This window comes from Anolis sagrei, chromosome 3, assembly GCF_037176765.1.
Source record: "Anolis sagrei isolate rAnoSag1 chromosome 3, rAnoSag1.mat, whole genome shotgun sequence".
NCBI lineage: Eukaryota > Metazoa > Chordata > Lepidosauria > Squamata > Dactyloidae > Anolis > Anolis sagrei.
In genome coordinates, this window is record NC_090023.1 from 90729814 (window position 1) to 90751156 (window position 21343).

Consider the following 21343-nt stretch of genomic DNA (forward strand, 5'->3'; position numbering starts at 1 on the left):
TTCTTTTATTAAATATTTAGTCACTGAAAGATATTCTTTTTATTTACTCTAAGGTTCATGGACAGGGTTCATTAAGTACACTGAACACAACACTTTACTTGAAGACACAATGCTAGGTATGCTCTCTCTTGAAAGCCCAAAGTTCCGCCCAGAACAAGGTGCATCTGTATTGTAGAATCCTAGCATCGTAAGAGTTAAAGGGCTATCTAGGGGTTTCTCTACACCACTGGTTCCCAACCTTTTTTGACCAGGGACCACTTGACCAGAGGTCATTTGACCAGGGACCACTCTCCAACATTAGTACCAAAAGAGTTACGAATCAGTTTTGGGTCAACTTTAGATTCGGTTTGGTTATTTGGGATGCTGATTCAGAAAATTGCATTGGATAGACCACATCTGCTCTAGTTTCTGATACAGAACATATGTCACCCAGTAGTCACCATCTGCTCAGCCACAGAACACCATGTTTAACAAGACTCTGCACTATAAGAGGGTTTTGTGATACTAGTTGCTTTTGTTGCAACAGTATAGTAATGGTGAGGCCATGGACCATATTTTAATTCTTGCGGGCCACTGGTGGCCCACGGGCCACAGGTTGGGAACCACAGTTCTACACTGTAAGGTGAATGCAACTTAACTATAATACCAGATAGACATGGGAATTGCTTTTACAAAAACATTAGCCTTTACTGTTGAAGAGTGCTAGTGACTCACCAAACTACTACTCCTAAGATTGTACAGCATTGGGCCATGGCAGTTAAATTGGTGTCAAACTGCATTCAGTATAGATGCACCCTTTCTATAAAAAATACAATAACAGCAACTGAGTTGGCTATGACATACAAAAAACTCATACATAAGGAGCAAGCGCTGTTTCCCAATTCTGTATGTCACACTTATTATTTTTATCTTTTCCCATTATATTAGGTGTTTCCATATTTGCATTACATGTCAAGAGATTGTGGAACATAACTCAGAATGTGTTGTACATGTTCAGTTTAACTTGAACTCACTAGCAACCTACAGCATAGTCTCTAAGGTAGAGCAAAAAAATTTCAATGTTGCTCTCCCTCATTTAAGCCTTATAATCACTATTGATCTTCTCTGTTCGCCACTTTAAATATAAAATGTATAATTTGACAAATGCTTCTAAAGTACAACTTAAAAGAATAAGCAAGGAGAAGGAAAATCAGGTAGGTGTATTCTTTAGGGCTTGCCTTCTTTTCTTTGTGGCTCCAGGATAGAAAGCAGCTCACGAAAATTAGGGCGTTTTTCAGGCAACTGTACAGAAAAGAAACCGTGTTTAAACTGGCAGATATAGTCAGAATTTCAATAGATGGGTTACTGCAAAATTGTTTCATCAAGAGATTCTATTTATTCATCATATTAAAAATGGCAGTGGCCAAGAGCAGTATGACTGACTGGCTCTACATTCTTTAAGCTTATCACTTTAATATGGAATACCTGAAGTATGCAAGAAAAATCGTATCTATATATGTGTATGTTAATTACAAGCCTATAAAAGCCTGTGTGGTGCTTTTGAGTGGTGGACTAAAGCTCGAGGACACCCAGCTTCAAATTCCCATTGTGTCCTGTAAAGCCACTGGATGCCTTTAAGTCATGTTCTCTCAGTCTTAAAAGAAGGCAATGGAAAACTTTTCTGAATACTATTCCCCAGAAAATCATATGATGGAAACAACAGAAGTTGGAAACAATTTGGCAGCATATAATAACAAATAATTATGACTGTAATAAATTTCCTTTTTTAAAAGAGGGAATAAAGATCACTAGATCTTTACTGTAACTCTCTAAGGGTACACCCAGATTAATAGAAAAGTCAAGTTCTTTCCGATTTTACACTGGGTTATAAAAAACATCCTAGGCAGCTGGTATAAAAAGTTTCTGATCATTCCAGGAGGTGATAGAAAATATTCCAGGGTAAACAAAACATGTATGAATCTCCAAAATAAAATAGAAAAGAACAGGAACAAAATCTGGGACTTTCTGTTATTTTCAGTCTATCTGGTTGTGACCTAATAAGTTTCTGAACTCTTATTTGTTAAAGAACTAGGTGAAAGAGTACATGTTTAATTTGTTATCTTTTGACACTGACTTGTCAAAGGAAAAGACATGGGGATCTTTCCCAGTCCGGCTACTTGAGAATCTTTAGCTGGAAATATCAACTAGAACCTGGTGCATTTTGAGCACAAATTATGAATTCTAATACTGAAATATGGGTTCATCCTCAATGCCACCAGCACTTTGACCTTTTCTTCAGTATTTTGTATACTTCAGGTGCTAAAGTATAATGTTGGTAAGCATGCTTTTTCTTATAAGTACTGCACAATAGTAATAGGTGCCCATATGACCTTAATATGTTTTGGATTCCAATTCATAAGTCACTGTCCACTAGCTATAATGGCTGACACACCTGGGGCACCCAATAACATCAGAGGACCAAATGTTGGGAACTAATGTGGGTGGGGGCTTAATGTGAAAATATGGACACATGGCTAGATCATTTACAATATTATTGAATTGAGGAGTATCACTTTGTAAATCTCATATAAAATAATGTACATACCTCATGCCAGCAGCTGTACATGATTTCATAGATGGCTTCAGAAGCCAACTGTGGACGATACAGCCGATAACCCTGGCACACCTTCTCAATCACTTGCATGTTATCATACCGGTCGTAGGGCAGCTTGCCCAAAGTGAACACCTCCCACATTAAAATTCCTGTAGACATGCCCAAAGCAATAAAATTTATAATGTTAGGATGTCCTTGTAGTTTGTGTCTTTCTCCTTTTAAATCCTCAAGAACATATATACTTTAAAATTATTTTTCTTAGAGTTGTTCCAAGAGAGAGACCAGACAAAAACAACCCCTGCAGGCTAGCCCTGAACCCATATATTACTGGGCTGCTGTGAGCTTTTTGGACTGGAAACAGCTTACAGTGAGGCAATGCTGAAACAGGGCTGTGATGTCTTCTGGGAAATTCTGGTTAATCGGTGCGATTGTGTCTGCCATAAGGCCCTTGAGACACCACATCAAAATGGATCAGTTTGTCACTGGTGTTGAGTTTGAGATTGCTGATTTGTTTTTCCTATGAAGTGGGCTGAGTCCTTAATGTGTGTGCAATGAGCCCAATATGGGTTTGTAATTGTGTGGCCAGAAATTTTGCTAAAACAGGTCCCAACCAACAAAATCACCAGAAAAACCAACTTCTCAATTAATCTTAGCATACAACAACATCTATGCAAGCCCTCCCTTCTAGGGTTTATGGACATCCAAAAACCCTTAAGGACTCCACTCCACTCAGACCCATCATGAGCACCATCAGACCCGCCACATATGATTTGGCAAAATTTCTCAGACAAGAGTTCTTTCTTCACTTGCTTCACTGCCAACAGAACCTTTGAAGATGCCAGCCACAGATGCAGGCAAAATGCCAGAGAGAATGCTGCTGGAACATGGCCATGCAACCTGAAAACTCACAGCAAGCCAGTGATTTGACAATGTATCTTTATCACCTTGAGGCCCCTACTTAAATCAATAGTGTTCTGCATTTCCTTATTTTCCCTCCATATTGGCCAGTTGTGACAAAGCAACCTAATGAACGCAAATATTAAGTGGATTACTAGACCATAAACAAGAATATTAGGTGTGCCAAGGCATATCCTTGTCAGCTAAAAAAAATCTCACAGAAGGCAAAAAAAGGGGGCTATGGTAGGAAAAATCTTTCCTGATCCATATTTAGGCAACTAGCGGAAGACTTTGAAAGACAAATAGAATCATGAATTATTTTAGAGATGTTAATTAAATCACACTGATGGGCCAAGCAAAATTCTACTGAGGTTTTGGGGAAATGAGATCTTGTGGCCGATGCAAGGTTTAGCTTGGAACTCAGCTTGAGATCATGGATTAAATTGTCATGATAGCTGGGAATCCTGGTTCCCCAAAATGACTCCTCCTACCAGACTAGCAGACAAGCCATTATTTGGCCTGACTGAGGGCAATAGTGATTTTTTCCCCTATGGTGTAACCTGACCTATTCCATCAAAGCATCGGAGCTAGAATTATCCTAGATATAAGAGAGGACCTCCAAGTGTTTTCAAAATCTGGCGGAAACTGGAGGTTATGCATATACAGTATGTATGTGTGTGTGTGTGCATACAGAAGGCCTCTCCCCACTCCTCTGCACCACCAATGTTTGAAGAGTTAAATATGCTCCCGACTCCCAGAAAACTCTTCTAATATTTTTTTAAGCCAGGAAACAACACTTCCTTTCACTCTCAAGAGCTCTGGGGATCAGATGAGGTGCAGGGAAAGCAGGGCTGTGTTCTCACTAGTCCCAACAGTCACGTACGGAGTATCAAACCTTGCACATAGCCCTCCCCAGAATTATGTAACCACTGCAAGAGTGCACTGTGTCTCCTAGTAAAATTTGCCCCTATTGTTGATTTGTTTTAAAACCCACAATACTGCTGCCTCCACTCTTCTCTTTCATGCAGTTTCATGACACTAAGACACTTTGCTTCAACCTCTTTTACATCTAGTGGAAGGTTTTGCCAGTAGGAATTTGTGTGCCTAAGAAATCCACAAGTCACAAAGCAAACCTGTCAGTTTTAGGTCTGAAACCTGTTGTCAGTCCCCACTAGAAAAGAACCATTGAACCAAAACCTACTGATTGAGGAGGATCTACTCTACTGGAGACGAATGAAGAGACACTATCTTTTGTGAATTGCAACTTGTCCAAAAGGACAAAGCCTATGAGCAATTAGCATTCAAAGTTTGTGTGCCAGTCTCTACTATTGCTTCATGGATAAATCTCCATGCACCAGTGGAGAAGGTTTCATCCTCTGTGAAGCGGATCTTTTCCCCTCCTACTCAACAGAAGGAATAAAAACAGAAAGAAAAGCCCAAATGGCCCTATTTACTGCTACAATTGTTGGTGGATGCTGCACCAATGGTACATTTGAACAACCTAATTGTACTCTTTTGGACTGCTGTCTTCCAAAAAATAATTAAATGACAGAGCTATGAGCCTATTATTGTTTTCAATTTATTTGGTGAAGCATTTAATTGTGACTGTAGTGAATGAAGTGATTTGCTTAAAGAGTCATTCTCAGGCAAGGGGAAAAGTTAGGAAATAAATGTAATAAAGCAAATAAATATGAAGAGAAAAAAATAAGGAACTCTGTGGGTGAAATGATAAGAAAATTGGAACTGAATTTTATTTGACAAAGGGAGTTTGTGGTCTAGTGGTAGTCAGGCAAAGTATAGCTGCAAGATACATAAAATCCCATGGCAGTTTTGTCCCTGAACATTCTCTGTTTGATAGTAAAAAAAATTCTGGGCTCTAAGTGGTCATCAGCTGCCTCCTGTTTTGATAAAATAAAAAAGAAATGAAACTAGAAATATGAATCTCTCTGCAGGCAAATTATTTTACTATTTTTATCTTTGCTGCAAGAGAATAAAAATATTGTATGGTTTTCAAAGAATATTTAAATTTCAGAACTTATCCAGTGTGGGGGGAAATTCATGCTGGTTGTTTTTACACAGAAAATGACATTTCTACACATGCACAGGGGGAAAAGATTCTGCACAAAACAGCATTGTCTGCAATAAAGACATTTCAATGAAGAGAATTATACTTTTTCAGGCAATTTGTTTTCTGTTCCCAAGTGTGCAGAATAAGAAAGAAGGTAACTCACCTAGGAAACCCCTTATCAAGATTTCTCAGCATTAATTTTGAGTGATTTTTGCACTATTCTCAAACAGATTTTGATCCCTAATATAATGATCAGAAAATGTGGTAAAATGTCCAGAGTAGACAAGGGACAAAAGGAGTTGCAGCCTTCTAGGAATCCATCTTGAGGGCAATGCCATTTTCAAGCCCTAACATTTCACTTTGTCTCAAAAGATTGAAGGCACACCTCTTACTTTTAAAAAGAAAATAACAAAAAATGTATTTTCCTATAGGATCCTAAAAGTATTTTCCTATAAGATCTCCTTCTCTGAATATTTTCAAAAACAGGCAGGCTAGATAACTTCTGGGGATATTTTAGTGGGACATCCTGCACTGAGTAGAGGTTCAACTAGATGGTCCTTCCAATTCTATTTCAAACCCATGACAAGTACCGCACTGCTCTTCATTGAGATAACATCTTTCGCTCTGGATCTCCCCAAGAATAGAGAGGAGCCCAGACTTGGTTTTTCTACTCCATTCAGTAGAAATCTGGCCTTAAGAAGCAAACCTGTTTTAGGAGAATTTCCAAGCATTCTGTGCCAGATCAGCAGCAGGTCAGTTTGGAAGAATTTCTTGTAGCTATTTAGATTTGTGACATGTAATTGATTTTTCTTGCTTTATGCAGCATTCTTACTCACCAAAGGCCCACACATCAGACTTGCTGCTGAACTTAGTATAATGAAAAACCTCTGGTGATGACCATTTGATAGGAAATTTAGTTCCTAAGGAGCTGATATACTGGTCATCCAGGACATATCTATAAAAGAAGAGCCAGTATTTAACCCATTGTCTGTTAGAACAAGTTAGAACAAAGATTCTACCCAATGGATGAACAAAATGTGTACTATAGAAACTGGCAATGACATAGATGATCTACCTGACACTAACATCAACTTTTCATGTATTATCTTTCTGGGCAGGTGTTGTTTTAAACATTTGCAACAGAACTACCAAATGGAGCCAAACATCTGTATCACACGAACAAGCTTTTTAAGGCACTGGCTTTGGCAACAAATATTGCAATTCTCCTCTGGTAGAGGTAAAATCATCTTAATTTAAGAAGTTCATTATACCCTAATATTGGGTTTTTTTTGTCCAACAGCCAGAGGCTGGAGATGAATACATTGTGTATGACCTCTTTTACTGTCATATTTTTTTTACCCACAATCCCAATCAGGTGTTTGCACACATGAGAGAAATTGGCAGGAGCTTTCACAGACACCATGGCAACCTGCTATGGATTTGAAAAGAGTTAACTTTTCACACTCCACTTAGGCATTCCACAGACAAGGACAATTCCCAATTACAAATATGTAAACTTAACTGCGTTATTTGTTCTCCACATTCAAAGGTGGATAACTTGCCAGAGAACAGGAACGATTTTTGAAAAATCTGAATGTTTAACAGAGGTACCTTTTCTTTTTTTTTAAAGGTAGCTATAGAGGAATCTGTATTAATGCTAAAGGGACTTACCTTGTCATTCCAAAGTCAGACACCTTCACTGTCAAGTCAGAATCAACCAAGCAATTCCTAGCAGCCTTTGAAAAGAGCATAAGAAATCATTGAGGCTTGTTGCACACTGGGGAAAAGTCCGGTCTGACCCAAGTTTGAAAAACCCATACCGATGAAAAACCCTGCACTTTCCAGAGGGAGCAGGGAGTGTCAAGATGCTCAGCCAGACCTTTAGGCAGGGCACTCAGGAAACGACAAGCCCCTCCCCCCACCCCAGAAAAGCCTTAAAAAGGAAAAAAAATACTTACGTGGTCACCACTACCCTGCTGTCAGCCCTCTCCTGGTGCATAGAAATGACACGCCTTGAGAAAGGCGGGGGGGGGGGGGGAGGAGAGGGCTGACAGCAGGGTAATGGCAGCTGGATAAGTATTTTTTTTACTTTTAAAGGCTTCTAAAAGGATTTTGGTGGTGGGGTAGGGTGGGGGCTGTCTTGGGTTTTCCGGGCTCCATGATCCCCAAGCCCAATCCACACCCACAGCTGGAAAGACCCAGGTCTTCTGAACCATCCGGATCTTTCCATGCATCAAATTAATTTGGCACAAAGCAGGGTTTTCCTGCCTTATACTGAATTAATTTGCTTTTACCCAAGGTGTCATTTGGTTGCCCCAAATAAAAGCACAAGAGCTCACACATTTTACACATTGTTTGGATGCACCCTGAGGGACAATATGGTGGTAATCAGTGTTATGAATGTCCAAATTGGGCATCCCTCTTCCCAACTTTAAAGCTACTTTGATTCTCATGGGAGAAGACAAAGATGTATTATTGATACATTCATTTAAAGGTCTAGAGAGTTTAGTCAAAAATTAGATCCAGAAAACGTGGGCCAACTTATCCACAGGTCAATGTAAATACTGTACCTTAAGTCTTATAAAAAACGAACCCTAAACTTATCTGAGTGGCAATAGAGAAGGGGGTGGTTCTCTTTTTTAAAATATAAGAATACTTTTAAATATAATAATACTATACCTTAAGTTTGATAATAAAAGAACAATTCTCTTTTCTGAGTAGAGCAGTAAAAAGCCTTTCTGAATGCTTGAATGGAAAAATAACAGCAGAAGCCAGGGCACCTGAACCCCTGAAGTAGTAGATCTGATGCTTTCCTCCATGAAATGACCCTTGACTTATCTGAGTCATATCAAAATCCATAATTTTACCCCCAGCCTGACTTTGACTGATACATGGTGTCAACTTGTATGGTTATTTTTTTCCCTCTATGCCATTTCTATAGTGTCATCTCCAGAACAAATAAATGGTTAGAAAGCATGCTTACCAAATCTCGGTGTATAAACTGATGACTCTCAAGGAAAGCCATTGCTTCACAAACATGATAACACATCTCTACTAGCTGAAAGGGATGAAGCTCCTTTCCATGGTTTTTCAAATAACCGAGCAAGCAGCCATTAGCCATATATTCAGCCACAATATAGATGGGGTATGTCTTGGTACACACCCCATATAATTTAACAAGTCTGGGGTGGTCCAGCTTCCTAAAATGAAAGATCGTGCATGTACATTTAATTTTTCAGATGTGTGAAGCTACTCCATTAAACAGTTAACTAATTAATGCAGTATTACAACTGAGAAACATTAATCAATTTCATGGACCAAAACAATAATTAGAGATACGGTTTAAACTCTCACATGCATCTAAAATATTTATAGTGTGAAGGGAAACCTCTCATTCTCCAAAAGCCCTAGGAGAAGTTTAAGGACAAACTAGTTTTCAAATAACGTACTTTTGAATAAATTGGAGAAATGACTATGTCTGACTCATAAACCATAGTTGCCCACCCTTAATTTATGGTGTAAATAAGCTCCTTCTTATAGTGCAAGCATTAATGTAAACAACAAGCAAAGCATAGTAATATCTCTTCTGTTGCCTTCTTGGTTAAAACTTATATTGATGGGAGGGTTGGTTCGTTCATATTTAATTTCCCCTTCAGGTTTAAACCAAGCATTTTAGATTTTGTGTTATTAGCGGGGATATAATTCTTCTCTAATAGTTTTTTGAAAGCTATGTATTTTTTTTGGAGATTTTCTGTAGTGAGAAGAAAATTGCTAATATTAGCTATGGTTTCCCAAAGGAAACCATAACTAATATTAGCAATTTTCTTCTCACTACAGAAAATCTCCAAAAAACTACATAGCTTCCAAAACCTATCTGCAAATAAGAACTTATTCTGTGCAAAATTCAAATGTGATACTTTTATACAGAAAATAGTATTTTCTATGCAGAAAACACCCATCTTCTATTCAGAAATGCCATCTTTTTGTAAAGCAAGAACAGCCAAATGAGAATTTTGCACGGAAATGCAAAGATGATTGCCACTCTGGGTTCTTCTCATTTAAGTTTCTTAACACTTGAAAAACATGTTTTTGGTTATTGAGTAGACAAAAACAACTACACCCATAACTATGGACCTTATAAGACGGAGGCTGTCCTCCATTTTTACACACTTAAAAGACAAAATCCCATGGATCCCATTGAACGACACACAACCCATTCTGTGAGTTGTTTGGGACTGTCTCTGCAGTATATAGAAATGAGCTCCCCTCATCTCCTTGTGCTTAGAATGCATTTGTCTGTTTTAAGTCTATATTCTTAAATTTCAGTGCGGATGTGCATGTGGGCTGTCTTTTCATGCCTCACGATGCTCCTTCTGCCATCATTACTAATTGGATTTCTGTCCCCCCCCCCCCCCCCTTAAAAAGTTGTGGTAACTGCACAATTTTGAACTTTGGAAATCCTGCAATTTCACCATTTCTTAATTTTTTCAAAAACCCTGTGACAAGAGCACTCTATGGCCAATAGAAAGTGGGGGGGAGACAAGACCTGCCTGTGTGATAAGAAATGAAGTGCAGAGTTTAACTACAAATGGGAGGAGGAGATCGTTTGTGATGGGTGTTGGTAAACTATCTTCTTTCAATACGGAACGCCATGGGAAGAAAACAATTCCTCCCACTTATCCACCTTGTGAGATAAGTTCTTACTTTTGGAACTTATAATTGCAATTGCATGAAATGAAGCTGGTGGCTATGTTTCACTTACTGTGTGAGTATGTCTGTGTTTGTAAGTGGACACATAAGAATACTAGTACAGAAGAAAAAAAGTTACTTACATCATGATTTCTGCTTCTTCTATGAATTCATCTTCAGACATACATCCTTCCTTTATCATTTTAACAGCAACATCATATTTTCCCTTCCATTTTCCAACCTGCACGACTCCAAACTGACCACTTCCTATTTCTCTCTGCAGCACAATATCTTCACGCTTGAGTTCCCAGGGCCCTAGTTTGACAGAAATATTATGTATTTATTTGAGCTTGTTTGTTCACTTATTATTTTTTTCTCAACAGGAATGGTTTTATTGGGAAAAATAATAAATTCAACATATAAACCCTTGTGAAAAAAAAAATCCTTCCATACCATTTTCCAAAGGTGCTGTGGATGGAATTTTGTTTGTCTTTGTAGAGACGGCATGTCGAAGTCTTGTAACCATACCTGAAAAGTACATGTACTTTATATTTTAAGTTATAATGCTACTTATGGTATATCACTAAACACTAGATTTCCATGAGACTCAATTTATTGAATTCACTGACAGATATATACTTCTTCCGGTTGTGAAAATTTTAACTAAATGCTTACTTTTCAATTACTATTACCCTTTTGAGGCTTTATACTCATACAGGCCTATTTTCTGGATTATTTCAAGATCGAAAACATGATTTCCAAACTACCCAACAATGGTACAAGATCAGGAAAGCCACAACAACATGTGGTAAGCTCCAGGAAAATACGGGAGCTGAAGACTAAAACATCTCGAGGGGCAGAATTTGAGAAATTGATGCATGCAACAGCCATGTCTCCATAACAAGTAAAATTATATTCATGAGCAAAACATGAACCCATGAAGCACTAAAATTACCTGCTGAATTATGTTGGTGATAATGAATAAGCTTGGGAAGTGAATTGAAACCGTAATTCTCTGCCAGGAAAAACTGATTTGCGCTGTTTACATGAACATGATAGTGTTTCACTATTCCTTTTTTATCTCTGAAAAAATACAAGCAATTGTTACATTTGGAAGATCTCAAATAAACGCAGAAAAGGAAAAAGTCACTAGTATGATGCCTTAATAGTTGTACATGTTTCTAAACACTATTTTGTACATATGTTACATACTTACTTGTTAGTCATGCTAAGTACTGATACTGTGTACTTCCCCACATGACTGGAATCACGAACCATAAAAGCACCATCTTTCCCCTTTTAATAAAAGGAAGAATAGTATCAGAAGACAACTTAATAGCCAAATTGCTATAATAGGTCTTGTAATATTGTCATGGTGCTATTACAGTTGCATTTAAAAAAAAAAGCCAGATGAACGAATCTCAAAAGGAGTGTTGGGTACAGGAGTTGGTAACTGTGATGGCACACCAGGAAGATCTAATGAGAAACCTAAATGTGTCTGGCTATTTTCCCAGTGACCATCGATATGCCCTAATTACTATAACTCCCCCAAAATAAAACTCTACAAACAAGAATAAGTTTAACAATAGTTTACTAAATAATCAAGGTAAATTACAACAATGTACAAAGGTGAAGATTGATTATGATAATATAACTCTGAGGTAACAAATTACTATTTCTATGAGGTAAATATAACTATATACTATGGGGGATGTATGACTATAAACTATAAGGCAAATCTAACTATTCTATCTATAAACTCTAAGGCAAATACATGGCAAATACGTGTTATAAACTTTAAGGCAAATACGTGATTAGGATGGCCTGTTCAAATTGCTAGGCCAGACCAGACACTATCTGGCAACTATCTATAAGCTAAGACTAACAAAGAATGGGAAACGAAGTTCTATAACCAGCCCATTCTGGCTCTGAGTCAGAATGGGCTGCACCAACCGAACTCGGCCTCTAGGGGGAACCTAAGCTCTCCCCTAAACTTGGTAAAATGGAACAGTCCAACTGAGAAATAAACAGGCCGAGACATCACACTCCCCGCTCAAATTTGGAACAAATTTGCATATACAAACTATAACAAATCACTTTATACAATTAAATAAAACAAACTTTAAACTTTTAATAAAACCACCAAGTCTGTGATAAGTCTTTGGTGAGTATCAGTCTTTCAGTTGGAGTCCGTCTTGATTGGAGTCTTCCTGATATGGTCATCCACACTCGGACACTCTTCTTGGGTAACACCCGTATGCCAACTGTTCCAGGAAGCACTTTTGTCCTTTAAAACAATGTCTCTTACCCTGACATCCTCGTGGGAGTGCTGTCCAACCTTTCTTCTCTGGAGTTGACTCAGGAAGCTCCGGAAAGGTCAATGGTGTGTTGTCCTTTGGAGAACCTGGGTCTGCGAGGCATCTGGAACCCGACAGCCAGCTGGAACGCAGCAACTTCCGAGCAGATGCCCCTCGGGAAATGATGTCTGCAGGTCTCTCCTCAGCGGCGACATGAATCCACTGATTTGGCTCAGCACAGGAAATGCTCTTGTTGCCATCTGGCCTATTGCTGGTCTCACACGCAGTGTTCGGCCCCAAACGAATGGAATCCTGGCAAGCTGACTTTTTGAGCAATGCCTTCTTGTGGGATGGCACTGCTTCTTTGTTTGGAATGTCCATAAATCTTTGTTCTTCTTTGGAGAAGCTTAAGTCAACGTCCCTACAAGCGGATTCAAAAACTGACGAGTTGTCAATTATCGAACTTGAACAGCAAACACTGATCTGGCTTAAACAGCTTTGCAATTGTGTAGGGCGTGACTTGGAAGATTTGCTGTAGCCCACTAGCTTGGATATGGCTGGAGGGCACATTTTGTCCTTGCAGACTGGCCCTATGACTATCCACCCTAACGGAAGCTTCTGGGCGATAGGAGCTCCTGGAGGGCCTTTTATTTGTTCTAGGATTTGAAATAAATCCGGACAGTCTGAACCTAAAAGGAGAGCTATGGCGGCCTCTAAGTCTAAGTCAGGGATCTGACTTTTAAGTCTCTTCAAATGAGGATGACTCTCAACCACTGATTTGGTGACTATTTGACCTTTGTTCCTTGGTATGGTGGAACACTCAAGCAATGCAGGCAACTTGAAACTTGTCTTGCTACTACACGGGGAGATGGTGAAGCCTGATGTAACTCTTCCCTGCAGCTTCTGTTGGCCATTGCAGGTGGACATTACGTACTCTATAGTTTTGGCTTTGATGTTGAACATATCAAAGAAACTAGGGGTAGCTAAAGACGCATCGCTCTGGGAATCAAGGGCAACATAAAGTCTCTTCTTCAGTTGAGGCTTTCCTTGAGGGAAAACCTCAGCCAAACAAATCGGGTGGCAGATACGTTGCTGATCGGAGCCCTGACATAGCTTGGTGCAAGCTACAGCGGTATTATTTTCTTCCTTGTGAAGACTAGGATCAGGCTTGGTTGCAGAGCTCGACCCTCCCTCTTTAGAGTTGACTGCTTTACTCCCGGCTTTAAAATTGTGCATGGCAGTGCAATGTTTTGCACTATTGCACTCCGTACATTTTACTGTAGACTTGCAGTCCCTTGCAAAATGTCTTTGGGAACTGCAACACCTAAAGCAGACCTTTGCCTTTTCCACGATGGCAACTCTTTCTTCATACGGCCTTTTAGCAAACTCGGTGCAGTCTGCAAGACTATGGGGGCTTTTATGTAGAGGGCAAAGAATTTCTTTAGTCTCTGGTCCACACTCAATAACTTCTGTGGACTTAACAGAAAAGGCAGACCTTTTGGCACCATCTGGCAGGTTCTTCTGAGCTTCAAAAGACCTTTCCTGTCGAGGGCCTTGGTAAAGAGTGGGAAATCCTGTGTGAGGATCATTTCTTTCTCTTGCAACTCTGTTTACAAACGCAACAAGGTGTGCAAAAGAAGGGTATTTTTGCATATTCTGCTCCTTATAAGTGAAGACTTCTTTTCCCCATGCTTCTTGAAATTGGAAGGGGAGCTTTTGCAGAATTTGCCTCTGTGTGATGTATTGGTTTAGACATGCCAATCCAGGGAGCTGTGGGTTGGCCATGGCAGATTCTAACTCCACTAACAGGTCACTTAAATCCCATAGTTGCTTACAGTCCTTGAGTTTAAGAACTGGAAAACTATGAAGTCTATTTAGGAGCGAAGTCTCTATTTCAGAGGAGGCCCCATATCTCTCTTGCAGTCGTGACCAGGCGGAATCTAGCGCCCTTTCAGGGTCTGATACATGAGCGGCATAGACTCTCTGAACTTGTGGCGCAGAAGTAGGACCCAGCCAAGAAATGAGTAAAGTAAGCTCCTCATCAGCAGATAACTGTAAATCTTTTATAGCCCTTTTAAAGGTTGTCTTCCAAAGGTGGAAGTCTTCTGGCTGGTCTGAAAACTTTTGAACCCCCTTATCTTTTAAGTCTCTCTTGGGGCTTTTGAAGAAGGAGGGGTTCCAGGCCATAGATGGCAAGGAAAACATTTGATTTGGTGCAGAAAAGACTGCTTTTTCCCTCCCTGTGCCTTCACCCTGACCCAAAGGAGAATCACCTGAGGCTATGGTTTGGCTGGGGAAGGAATTCTGGACACAAGGTGCATTGTCCAAAAACTCCACTTTAACTTCTTTCTCAGGTTTGGGGTCAGGGAGGGACCAGTTGGCAGGAACAGGGGAACAGGTGGGGAGCATAAAGGACTGGCTCCCCGCTGTAGATTTCTGCACTTTGACAGGACTCTCATCTTCGTGAAAGACAGCTGCTGATGACTGATGGTTAAGCTGAGATGCAGATCTTTCCCCCTCAGCATTAGGCAGATCCTCTACTGTGTTGGTATAGATGGGGCTTGGCTTTTTGGTAGTGACATCTTTGTCAGACAGGAGAAGAAATGACATCTTTGATTCAATGTCCTCCTGAGGCAGCAGCCTAACATTTTCAGGAATCAACTCATCCTGAAAAGCTTTGGCAAGAATTTTTGCCCTAACAGCAAGCTTGGCTGCTTCCTTGGCCTTTTCAGTTATATTTCTTTTGCTGATAGCTGGGCTTCCATTTCAGCTTGCTGTATAGCCTGCTTAGCTTGTATTTGAGAGAAGTCAAGCTCTTTGGCAGCCATAGCTGACTCAGCCTCTGCCTGCAAGATCTGCGCCTTGAGCTTCATCCTCTCAACTTCTTTGAAATGTTGAGCTGCCACAGAAGAAATCTTACTGTGGGAAGATGATGTACTACTGGAATTTGATCTATGTGATCTGTATGTGACAGAACTTTTGACACTTAAGGGATGCTGAGGGTAGAAACCCTTGCTGGACTTGGGGCTTCTAGGAGGGGATAAAGAGTAAGGCTCCCTCAGCTGAAATCCCTGAAGCCGAAACTGTGCAGCTTCAAGCACGGCATTAAACTTTCTTTCTTTATTTTGATAGTCCAGTGATAATACTTGTAGTCTTGCTTGGGCATCATCATCATTGATGTTTGTAAGGACTTGTTGTTGCCTTTCTATAATAGTTTTCCAGAGTAAAAAACTATCCTCGAGCTCTTCTTTATGCACTGCTATTACCTCAGGGTCTCTGGAGGCTAACAAGGTGTTCATGCCATACTGCAGGCGTTTCCAAGCACTTTCTGCCTTCACAATTAAAAGACTTTCCCTTTCCAGCAACAGCTGTAGGGCCTTCTCTGTGGGGTGCCTAACCCTATGTGAATGGGAAATGTGTACATGCCTGTCTGCACTTCCATCAGAAAGCCCATCCATTCTTGTTGTTCGCTGGTTGCCGAGGCAACAACTCTATGTGGGTGAAGAGGACTGAGTGTGAGGCAAAATGTTCACACAGCCTACTGTCACCACCTATACTATAACAGCAAAACAACAATTTACTGGAATAGGTATAAGAGTCTTCTAACTCCTTTTCCTCAGAAAAATGCCAGAACAGGCGCCAAAACACCTATTTCCTGCTCTTTTACACTATAAGCACAAATCCCATAGAAATCTATGTAGGCAAAATGGCTGCCGCTTCTTTGAGGGGAAAATAAGGCTGACACAGTTCTTATATTACTATAGTAGGCTTAAAGGATGAACACAAAATGGCTGCCAAACTGTAAAAAACCCTTTTGGCGCCAAATGCCCCCTTAAAACAAATAGCAGATGCTAGCCTTGCCCATTTCACTCTCTGACAGGAAACAAGCCTCCAATATCTTTTAAAAGGGCAGGCAGGCAGCTTTTTTACTTTAAAAGCTGCCCCTAACTCTCCTTACTATAAAAGCATTCAATTTAGTAACACTTCACCCAAGTATTCCTATAACTTTGTTACACTTTCCAGTGGAAAAGTGGAAACAGTGCCTTTTTCTCTCACACACACCCTGAGGGAGTGGGCTCTCTCTTTTCTTTGTTTCTATAAGCAATCCGAATCAGCGACAAGGACGATCAGGCTTCTAATCACTGTGAAAACAGTGCTTTTTCTTCTCTCACACCCCCTTTGCAGGGAGTGGGCTCTCTCTTATAACTTTCTATAAGCAATTTGAATTGGCTACAAGCCGATCAGGATCCTAATCACTGTGATGGCACACCAGGAAGATCTAATGAGAAACCTAAATGTGTCTGGCTATTTTCCCAGTGACCATCGATATGCCCTAATTACTATAACTCCCCCAAAATAAAACTCTACAAACAAGAATAAGTTTAACAATAGTTTACTAAATAATCAAGGTAAATTACAACAATGTACAAAGGTGAAGATTGATTATGATAATATAACTCTGAGGTAACGAATTACTATTTCTATATTACTATATTAATGCAGATGAAAATACCATGCAAATGACATTTAAAGTACAAATGAAACATGGGCACAATGAAAGCTATTTACAATCAGATACCCCCATGAAACTGGCTTGAAAGGATTTCAAATGGAATAGCATGGCATAAGGGTGTTATAAGGTTGTAAGAACCACCAACCTTAGCAAAATTCAAAATGAATCCTAACTGAAACCTTCCAATTGTCATCACTTTCCAATATTGTACTTTGTAATTCCAGGAAGCGGTAGGTAAGCAAGCAGAACCAATGCAGAAACTGATTTTAAAAATCCACATGTATTTAAATACTACCTTCTCTTGCAGCAGTTGTTCTGTCTGGGCCCTTGAAAGACGACCAACATACCAACTGCAACAAAAGAGATAGCTAACTTATTATTTTTGAGACAGTTAATGATTTTGAAATAACATCTGAAATTGAATTAGAGAGCCTACTAAAAAAATCTGTTAATTAAATCAGGTAGCACATAAAAGCAAGTTAAAAATCTAAAACCTGCCTATTAATATCACGGGACATGGGATTTCTAAAGATATATTTTGAGGAAAGCTTTACTCCTAAATAAAGACTGTGCTGGAAATCATACAAAACAGAATACTCTTGTCACAATCACAACAAGAGATGAGTACAGAAGCATCTGTTTAATGGAAGAAACCAAATGTTATTTTCTTTCTTTCTTTCTTTCTTTCTTTCTTTCTTTCTTTCTTTCTTATAATACTGGCACTAAGAATACCAGGTACATCACAATTATATGCATGTTTTCACAATAATAAGTCCCACTATAACAGCTTCTAGGACTGCAAAGTGTTGAAGTTGTTTGCAATTTATAATGTAGATTTCAAAGTATGTATGCATGTACAGTATCTTTAAAATGCAGTAGTTATGTGCCGAGTGTAATATATTCCTGTGTGGAAAGAGTTAACTGAACCATGGAGGGAATGGCATTCCTAGAGAGGTCAGAAATCAAGTGTATAAACAAATGGACACAGCGTCGTATGTCCTACATCACTTTGAAATGCAAGAGGTGTGGACTAGTACTGACAACGGTTAGTGAGTTTGCAATGTTACGATCAGAAGGAAAAGAAGCAAGTTTTTGATGTGCTGAGTGTTAAGTAGCTTCTAATGTTTATAGCTGTAAAATGAAGTAGTTTATAGCCTAAAGTGGCTGTGATTGATCTGTCCCTGCCTTGCTGTGCTGCCTATGCCACTGACACAAAGTTCCATGTTACAGATTTCTGGGCTTTAAATAGCCTCTTTATCTTTGATTTGGAGTAACTGTAGGTTATGAGTCAGATGAAGAACTTCCTTAGGTCGTTTACTAGCTGATTCTGGATTAATTACTTTCTTTCTAACCCTACTCAAAGAATTGGTGCAATATTTAAAAGAAGGATGCGATATCTAAATGCATTAAATAATAACAAGAACATCATATAATGGAATCAGTATGCAATAGTATGCTGATAGTATCATCAATGCAATGCACAGACCTTGCAGGTAAAACTATAATAACTTGCAAATATTCATTTTTGTGGTAATGAACACCTTGCAGTGGACACTCAAATACTGCCACTGTATTTTATGAGCTATAATTCCAATATTCAACTACATCCAATGGTCTCCTTACTTATATTTATCAAAGCTGTCTTCCATTTCAGTTGCCTCAGTGGTTCCTCTGCAAACAAAAAAAGGCATGTTGGCTTTTATCATCACTTTTATTGCTGAGCCATAGTATGTTCAACACTACTAAAGAAGCTACACAACAATTTTATAGAATTAAAAGTTATGGCTTTGTTAGTCTGGATCAGTATGCAAAGAGATTTTGTAGCACCTTTGACATTAACTAAAAGAAGTTAGTAGTATAAGCTTTCATAGATAAATAGTGTGTTGTTCACACCATATAGTTTAGCATGGTACAAATCTGCCCATGGAGTAGCCTTGGATTCAGCACTTATGTAGGACCCCCTGTGGTGTAATGGGTTAAACTTTTGTGCCAGCAGGACTGCTGACCAAAAGGTCGGCAGTTTGAATCCAGGGAGTGGGGTGGGCACCTGTCTGTCAGCTCCAGCTTCTTATGCAGGGACATGAGAGAAGCCTCCCACAGGATGATAAAACATCCGGGAGTCCCCTGGGCAACGTCCTTGCAGACGGCCCTTTTTTATCTCACCAGAAGCGACTTGCAGTTTCTCAAGTCACTCCTGACACGAATAAAAAGCACTTATGTGGAGGCATCTAGTTTCCTAAGCAATGGAACCTGAGCAAAGAATATTAGATGAACCAATATGTAATCATTACAGATAAGCATGCTAGAGAGTTGCTACGACAACAGTATCTATGAAAGTGTAATATCTGACTTGCCATATGACAATGAATTGACGCTTTACATGAAATACAGTATAACTTAATGAAAGCAATGTGACCAGCCATTGCCATGCCTGTGTTTCTTTGTAATAAGTCTATATACATTTGCATATACTTATTAGCCTACCAACTAACAGAGAGCTTGCTCATTCTCCCATACAATTATCTTGAGATTCAAATGCTTATTAACACTTAAGTGAAATGTTAGTACTAAGCCTGTCTGTCTGGATTTCACCAATGTCACTAGTTAGGCACCTAGGTGGCCAAAAGGTGATAAGTTTCCCCTTCTGTTGTATCCTATGCTTAATGTAACAAAATGGCTGGAATACAGCTTACCTTAATTCATCGGTGGTCTGAGATATCATCTTCAGATAAGTATGTGGAACAAAGCCTTCATTACTGTAAATGAAAAATACATTTTTTAAAAATACAGGAAGTCCCCAAGTTACAAACAAGATCATTTATGTAGGTTTGTTCTTAAGTTGAATTAGTATGTAAGTTGGAAGAGGTATGCTTTTTAAGTGTAACCCCAGCTATATATGTGTGCTCGTGTGTGTGCGTGCACACACATGCTTTGGATAACACAGAGAAGGGATAACACTGCTGTGGTGTTTCTTTTGCTGCCTATGACCTTGCTCAGAAGATTTTAGAAGATTTCACCACAATTTCTGTCACTGTGAGCACTAGATTTTGAAAAATATGGCTTGTTCTGGAAGCAAAGATTGGTGAGAAAGCTTCAGTGGAGACACATTTTCCTCATGATAACTTCCTGTTGTCTCACTCCTGTTCTTAACAATGAGTCGTTTGTGACTTGGGGACTGCCTGCAAAGGATTACACACACACACACACAAACACAAACACACATGATATTCTCAAAAAAGCAAGATAAAATAGAGGAGGGAGGAAGAAATTTGATTTTATACGTTTATCACAATGCAGGATGATCAACATTGACTTTCCATTTACACTAATGAGGGACCATTGTCAAGACTAGAATAAAGATTAAAGATCAATAATATCTTTTTTTGGGGGGGGGGGGGCGTGATCTTATTGCTACACTCTGTATGAGAATGGTAATAATCTTTGCCATATTTTTTCCTGCTGTTAACATTTCTGCCAGGATGGGGGTAAATAGTTTATGAAAACTTTGGTATGTCAGCAGGTGCCTTAAATGGACAATAAGCTCATCCTTTCCCCAATAAGGCATTCATAGTCCACTTGTACATACAGTTATTATTCATCTCACTTGTGTTTTCAACCCTTCCTCTGCAGAGCCTATAGCAGTATACATGGGAATGTATATTTTGTTAGCCTGATAACCACATGAGATAGGTTAACAAAGACCCCTTCTACACTTACATATAAAATCCAGATTATCTAATTTGAACTGGGTTATATGGCAGTGTAGAAAGGGCCTAAGAGTGATCTTGCATGAACCATCCTCAGTTTTACAATTAAGATTTTAACCTATGTATTCTTGGCCCAGGTCCAGCAGCTACCCGCACAGAACAATATACCCAGAAAAAGTTCAGCTACCTAAGTACCACCTAGATTGACTCTGGCATAATTTAGACAAATTAGCAGCATATGTTTTAAATCAGAGCATTTAATTTTTCAGTAAATTTCAAGTGCAGCATGAGTGGGAAAGTTTTTTAATAGAATATGAACATTATTTCTTAGTAGTGACAAAATGACAGTAGTATTTCTGTAGCAGAAACTTACCCATCCAAATCTCTTACTCGCCACCAGTCAGGATCGTCATCTCTCAGAATATAATATTTGTGGTTTCTGACAAGCCGAACATCAGAGCTTCCTTTTGGTTCATAATTATGAACAGCTAGCGCTTCTTTCAGATATGACTTGTCAGATATTAGACCTGGTAGTTGCTGCAAAAACAAACCCAGAAAAAGGAAATAAATATACCACAT

The 21343-nt window shown here is 39.2% G+C and overlaps 1 protein-coding gene across 1 annotated transcript; it reads right to left on the minus strand.

Moving 5' to 3' along the window:
• Positions 1-15: 15 nt before the first annotated feature.
• BMX (BMX non-receptor tyrosine kinase) lies at positions 16-21343 on the minus strand. Its single transcript, XM_060770012.2, has 13 exons — positions 21138-21343; positions 19751-19813; positions 18681-18728; positions 17353-17407; positions 11464-11543; positions 11203-11330; positions 10701-10775; positions 10391-10562; positions 8542-8758; positions 7230-7294; positions 6395-6513; positions 2585-2742; positions 16-1281 (listed from the first exon to the last, which is right to left on the minus strand). Exons 1-13 carry the CDS (start codon positions 21341-21343, stop codon positions 1207-1209), a joined length of 1461 nt encoding a protein of 486 aa, XP_060625995.2. The 3' UTR covers positions 16-1206.